General features: G+C 46.5%; 1 protein-coding gene across 22 annotated transcripts in view; it reads left to right on the forward strand.

The window, feature by feature from the left end:
* Positions 1–7139, forward strand: part of CEP164 (centrosomal protein 164) — a 91317-nt gene that overhangs the window by 13283 nt on the left and 70895 nt on the right. For 18 of the 22 annotated variants that reach the window (XM_037736663.1, XM_037736661.1, XM_037736667.1 and 15 more), the window contains exon 2: positions 6746–6848. In XM_037736663.1, coding sequence (XP_037592591.1) covers positions 6767–6848 — 82 coding nt within the window. In that variant the 5' untranslated portion in view covers positions 6746–6766. Of the gene's footprint in view, positions 1–6743; positions 6856–7139 lie in introns of those variants that run through there. The other 4 variants (XM_037736670.1, XM_037736669.1, XM_037736671.1 and 1 more) reach the window with 2 other exon arrangements.

Below are 7139 nucleotides of genomic sequence, written 5' to 3' on the forward strand. Positions count from 1 at the left end.
AAAAACAAAAAAAAAATTTGCTCATTACCACTTCGTAATCAATTCCCACATCTTCCACCTTCTCCCCAGTTCCTTCTCCAGTCAGTCTTTTCTGTGGTCAACCTTCTTTATAATTGTTGGAGCAGGGTGGAAGAAATAAATATGCAGGGAACCCTTATTATGCCTATGAGTGTATATTCTCTGTTAGTGTGCAGATGTGCAAAACTCTAGCTTTGCTGACAAAGTACAGAGCAAGGTAGCCACAATATTGAGGGACCGGGAAACAGTGATATGTATTGAATGGAAGGGAACTGGGCATACTTAGCTTACCTTAGCTAGAGAATCCTGGGGTGCCCCCCAGTTGAGCAGAAGGCAGAACCTGAGATATCAGGGAACATTCTTAGCAATGGATTATTGGCTTACTATTAGAAAGACCTTCTAATAGTTAAGAATTACCTAACTATGGAATTGACAATAGAATCAGTAATACTAGCTAAATGTATGTAACATTTTCTGTATACAGGGATTGTGCTAGGCACTTTATAAGTGTTGTTTCATTTTACTGTCAGACTTTTGACATAGATTATCATGATTGAATTAAACATATAAGGTTATTGAGGCTGAGAGAGGTGAAGCACCTTGCCTAAGGTCATATAGCTGGTAAGTGAGAGAGCTGAGATTTGAATCCAGGTCTTCTGTCCCCAAAGCTGGTGCTTTGACTGCTATGCTGTCTGTCACTTAAAACACAGAGAGGAAAATTTTAGCATGGGAAGAAAGGTGGACCAAAACTACTGAGGGCCTTCCCAGCTCCTGAGATTGCTTGTGTGTTTTTTTTTCCCTCAGATAGGGTCTCACTCTGTTGCCCAGGCTGGAGTATGGTGGTGTGATCATAGCTCACTGTAGCTTTGAACTCCTGGACTCAGGTAATCCTCCCGCCTCAGCCCCCCAACTTTACACTTTTTATGTAACTCTGTCTTTTCCATCTGGTCAGATAGCTCCTGTCTCAGCCTTCTGAGTGGCTGGGACCACAGGTGCATACTACCATGCCTGGCTAATTTTTTTTTTTTTTGTGGAGATAGGGTCTCACTATATTGCCCAGGCTGGTCATGACCTTCTAGGCTCAAGTGATCCTAGGCCTCCGTCCCCCAAATAGTTGGAATTACAGTTATGAACTACCACACCCAGCCTGTTCCTTGGTTTTATATTTGCAGTTTACAGCAGTAACAGCTCCAACAGCTTACATAGGCTTATTTTAGGCTTTGTTGGGAAATTCCAGAGGAGGAGGCATGGCCCTCAGAAGTTTGTGGTTTAACAGGAAAGGTAGAACACATTTTCATGAAAAAAGTAATATTGAGAGAAATCTGCCTGTGAACACTTCAGAATTATGAGCTTAGTGTTCAGGTAGTTCTGGGTTGACCGGAGAGGATGAGGTTGGCTGGGAAGGCTTCCTGGAGGAAATGTGCGAGCCACTCCTTTTTTGTCTGATTCAGAGATTGGTAAGAGATGCATGAGTGCAGTTGGGTGACCCCTCCCAACTCTATGGCTCACAGAAGGTCTCAGGCAGGCAGCAAGTAGATCTCACTGGGTTTCATGTGATCCGTTGGTAACTGCTATGTAGCGAACAACGTTTAGGGTTCTGAGGTCATGTCTAGGGTGCCATGATTGACTAGTGATGTCCCTCACAATTTTCGGCCTGGAGGAAAACATTAGGACATGTTCCATTTATTTGGCATGGCAGATCTAAGGGCTGCATTCTTATTTATTTATTTTAGAGACAGGGTGTCAGTCTGTCACCCAGGCTGGACTGCAGTAGTGTTATCATAGTCCACTGTAGCCTTGAACTCCTGGGCTCAAGGGATCCTCCCATCTGAGCCCCTGCAAGTAACTGGGACTATGGGTGTGTGTCACCATGCTTGGCTGGTGTTTTAAATTTTTTGGGTAGACAGGGTCTCACTGTGTTCACCAAGCTAGTCTCAAACTCCTGGCTTTAAGCGATCCTCCTGCCTCAGCCTCCCAAAGCCCTGTTATGATAGGTCTGAGCCACGGTGCTTGGCCCAAGGGCTGCATTCTTAGACTTATCCTCTCTGTTACCACTCCAACTCAGGTTACCATTGCCTGTCACCTAACCCAGCTCGTGGTTTTTTACCTTATCTCTGTCACAGACCTGATTTTCTTCTTTCCAATCTGGTCTTCACTTTAGGGTACTCCTAGTAGCTTCTGGAGTAATTTTTTGAACTATGTATCTGGAAAAACCATCTCCTGGCTTTCACTTCTCTTTTTTGAGACAGAGTCTTTCTCTGTCACTGAGTCTGGAGTGCAGTGGCACAATCAAGGCCCACTGTAGCCTTGACCACCTGGGCTCAAGCAATCCTCCCACCTCAGTGTTCCATGTAGCTCGGACTGCAGGTGTACACTACCACCCCTGGCTAATTTTTTAATTTTTTTTGTACGGGGTGAGACAGGGTCTTATTATGTTGCTCAGGGTGATCTTGAACTCCCGGGCTCAAGTGATCCTCCCACCTTGGCCTCCCAAAGTGCTGAGATTACAGGCGTGAGCCACTGTGCCCAGCCCTAGTTCTCTTATGATAAAGGCCAACTCTGCATGGCCTGGCTCCCACTGGCCTCCCCAGCATCATCTCCAACTGTCCTGCTTCTTGTTAGTGTTGCCTTCTGCTGAAGGACTTTTGCATATGTCTGTAAGAACACGCTTTCCTTGGCTCTTTGTCTAGTGAATACCTACTCATCCTTCAGTTCTCAGTGTAGGCATCATCTAAATCAGGCTTATTTTCTTCAGAGCACTTCCCTTGGTTCTAATTATACATTTCTCTGTGACTGATTGGTTTGTCTCCCTCCCTTCTCAGGCTGTAGCTCGAGTAGCAGCAGCTGAATCTGTTTTTAATCACGATTGCATCTCTAGCACCTAGAAATAAATGCGTGTGGTAGGTGCCCAATAAATATTCCTCAAATGAGTAGATGATCTTTAGTAGCCATCCTGCTACTACGTACAGACGAATAGATACGACTTCTCTTCCCATGTTCTGTTTTTCTGCAGCTCCTTGCTGTTTTAGACCTGTCCCTGCCCACATTTTTTCTAGAGCCAGGTAAGACAAGGAAAGAAGGTAGAATACAACCCACCTATATTTTAATTTTTTTATGGAAGAACATTTACTTAAATTTGATGATCCATGAATTCAGATTTTCCAGAGTTTTCCTGATGTTTTAATAGTTAAATATATCACATGGCACAGTGGCTCATGCCTGTAATTCCAGCACTTGGGAGGCCAAGGCCAGCAGATCACCTGAGGTCAGAAGTTTGAGACCAGCCTAGCCAACGTGGTGAAATCCCATTTCTACTAAAAATCCAAAAATTAGCCAGACATGGTGGTGAGTGCTGGTAATCCCAACTACTAGGAAGGCTGAGGCGGAAGAATAGCTTGAACCCAGGAAACAGTTTGCAGTGAGCCTCTCTCTGCACTCCAGCCTGGGTGACAGAGTGATACTCTTAAAAAAAAAAAAAAAAAAGGTAAATATAGATCATTTTATATATAGCAAATTAGTCTTTTTGCCATGCAGACAGAGACTATCTGTCCTGTGTTTTCTAGAGATGGGATGTATGGGATAACATTTCTCAAATGCAGAAATTCTGAGGTAGTTAAGACAGTCCCTTGTATAGAGCACACGCTTGAGAAGTGCCTGTTCACTGTAATGTTCAGACCATTGTCGGGCCTTACCTGCCTGTGGATCCTTTCCTTTTCTCCTTCCCTCCTAAGAGGATTAAAAATTCAGGTGACTCTGTAAGCCACCAGTGGGCCCCATCTTCTGCCCTGGTTCCTGGTCCTTTTCTGCCCAGCTTTTTAGAGTCAACAGTGGTCCGGCCTCCGTCGTCTCTGGCTCTGCCTGTAGCACAGTTGGCCGTCATGTCTGCAGGACATTGCCGGTTCTTCTGAGGGTTGGGAGCACATTTCCACTTCAGCTTTTGTACTGCCAAAAGAAGCCCTTTTCATTTGGTGTTTTCTTCCTCCTAGGAGGTGGCATGGTGGGAATGAGAGGGGCAGAAGCTGGCTCCCTTTTTGTTCAGTGCACTGACAAAGGGAACCCTGTCTTGTGAGTCCTAAGGCAGGACTCCTCTGTTGGCCACCTCTCAGCTGTCACGGTACAGAGAGGGGTCCACAGTAAACGGTCCCTGATGGATCCTTTGTTGCTTGTCAGGAATCTTTGGGAACCTTGGAATAGATTCACAGTCTCCAGATCCAGCCATTTCCTGAACACTCTTTCCAGGCCAGATCCTGACCTTTTTTTTTTTTTTTTTTTTTATTTGAGACGGAGTTTCACTCATGTTACCCAGGCTAGAGTGCAATGGTGCGATCTCGGCTCACCGCAACCTCCACCTCCTGGGTTCAAGCAATTCTCCTGCCTCAGCCTCCTGAGTAGCTGGGATTACAGGCACGCACCACCATGCCCAGCTAATTTTTTGTATTTTTAGTAGAGACGGGGTTTCACCATGTTGACCAGGATGGTCTCGATCTCTTGACCTCGTGATCCACCCGCCTCGGCCTCCCAAAGTGCTGGGATTACAGGCTTGAACCACCGCGCCCGGCCGATCCTGACCTTTTTAATGTCTGGATCTGTCTGCTTGAAGAGGGCTGTTTCATCCTTGCTGCTCCAGGAGGAACAATGGCAGCTTCTGAGGAAGAGGGGACTGGAGAGGTCAGGAGTTGTGGCTCCAGACTCCTGTTGGTGACACCTAGTGTGGCCAACTCCTCTGCAGGTTGGGGAGGTGCTCTGAGCAGGGCTGTGCGCAGCAGCAGTTTTCCAGGTGGCCTACCTCATCAGGCTGCAGCGTGGGAGCCTCCATGGGGAGAGTTGGTGGGTATTGGGGTCTTGAGGTAGGGGTGGGAAGAGCGGAGCAATTCTAGAAGTGCACCAGCTTGTCAGTGAAGAATTTGGCACCGCCCCATCCCTGGAGCTAGAAACCTTGGATTCAAGCTGGACTCCTGTCTTAGCTTGGGCTGCCGTAACACAATAGCTTAGACTCGGGGCTCAAACAACAGACATCTCTTTTCTTACAGTTCTGGAAGCTAGAAGGCCCAGATCAAGGTCCGTTCCTGGTTCCTGCCTTGAAGACAGCTGCCTTCTTGCTGTGTCCTCAGATGGTAGAGAGAGAGCTCTAAGCTGGCTGTGGTGGCTCACGCCTGTAATCCCAGCACTTTGGGAGGCTGAGGCGGGCGGATCACAAGGCCAGGAGTTCGAGACCAGCCTGGCCAATATGGTGAAACCCCGTCTCTATTAAAAATACAAAAATTAGCTGGGCATGGTGGCACATGCCTGTAGTCCCAGCTACTCAGGAGGCTGAGGCAGGACAATTGCTTGAACCTAGAAGGTGAAGGTTGCAGTGAGCCAAGATTGCACCACTGCACTTCAGCTTGGGTGACAGAGTGAGACTCTGTCTTAAAAAAAAAAAAAAAAAAGAGCGAGAACTCTAAGCCGATAGGCAGTGGGCCCCATCTGCCATCCTGGTTCCTGGTCCTTCCTCTCCATCTCCTTTTAATCCTATCAGGCCATTTAGCCTTAATGACCTCATTTAACCTTAATTACCTCCTAAAGATCCAGTCACATTGTAGATTAGGGCTTCAATATGTGAATTTTTTCCACTTTGAGAGGCTGAGACAGGAGGATAGCTTGCACCCAGGAGTTCAAGACCAGCCTGGGCAATATAATGAGATACCATCTCTGTAGGAAAAAAAAAAAAATGTAAATTAAAGTACTTGCATATGTAAATTTTGGAGGGACATAGCTCCTTTCCACTCTTTCCCCCATATCCAGGTCCTATTAAGCTTAACGTCACTGGGTCCATTCTGTCTATCCATCTCCATTCCCTTGCTTCTGCCCTAGTTAAAGCCCTCATCATCCTTCCCCTGGGCAGCAGCCTTCTCGGGTGGTTTTCCTGATACCAGTCTAATTTCCCTAATCCAACCATGCCAGTCCTGCCAAAGTTCTTGTCCTAAAAAAAGGCCACCCTGTGATACTTTGTTTCACCAGAGCCCTCAGTGACTCCCCTCTGCTGTAGGACAGGGTGGAGGCTCTTTAGCACAGTCTGCAAGGCTCTCTGTGATCAGCCCGTCACACATGGTGGTATCTGCACTCTGGAACACCTGTCTGCACATGATACTCCCTCTGTCTAGAATGCCTTGTCAGCCTTCCTTCCTTTCTTTGGGGAAATTTTTTGCTCTTTTTCTTAGTACTCCCAGAACAGGAAGTTTTTTTTTTTCCTTCTGCCTTCCACTACTCTTGAGGTTATTCCCTCTACTGGATTGTAAGCTTCCTAAGGGCATTTTGGATTTGAATCGGGACATCCAGATGGGGGTACATGTTGAGACAGGGGTGTGCCATGGAGGTGTGCTGGTGTATGGGGAGTATGGGTGCTGCTGGTTATTATGATGTCCCTAGGATTTGCTACTTGGTAGTTCTGTATTGTAATTGCTTCTTCTAATCTGGGGGAGATATAAAGTCAAACTCTTGACAGAGCCAGGCTTGAAGGTCTTTTTTGGTTCATCAGTGTTCATCAAGCCTTTAGGAGACCATGTGCAGAGGCTGTGAGCCTTGAGGTGTTGGTTTCATCCTCCACTATACCTGGTGTCTGGAAAGGTCCTGGCCAAATTGGTGTGCAGGGTCTGGTTTGACCCAGATGCTCCATGACCCAGTGCCAACTTTTCCCTGATAAGTTTGGTCACTAATTTCTCTTTTGGTGGGGGTCTCTGGGATCTAGGTGTTCGAGCCCAGATGAGTCATGGCTGGACAACCCCTCTGCATAGGAGATCAGCTGGTTCTGGAGGAAGATTATGATGAGACCTACATTCCTAGTGAGCAAGGTAACAGGTTTGGGAAGAGACCTGTGGTGTATTGTGTTTGTTTTTTGAGAACAGGGATTATGTTTGGTTTATTTTTGTTCTTTCAGTGCGAAGTATGGAACATGTACAGAGTTGCTTAGTATATTTGGGTTAGATCAGATGTGAGCCTACCTTGGCCTCTTGCCTGTTTTTTTTATTTTTTTTTGAAATGGAGTCTTGCTCTGTAACTTGACCACTTGATCTGCCCACCTTGGCTTCCCAAAGTGCTGGGATTCAGGCATGAGCCACTGTACCTGGCTTTTTTTTTTTTTT

This window comes from Cebus imitator, unplaced genomic scaffold (assembly GCF_001604975.1).
Source record: "Cebus imitator isolate Cc_AM_T3 unplaced genomic scaffold, Cebus_imitator-1.0 Scaffold28, whole genome shotgun sequence".
Classification (NCBI taxonomy): Eukaryota; Metazoa; Chordata; class Mammalia; order Primates; family Cebidae; genus Cebus; species Cebus imitator.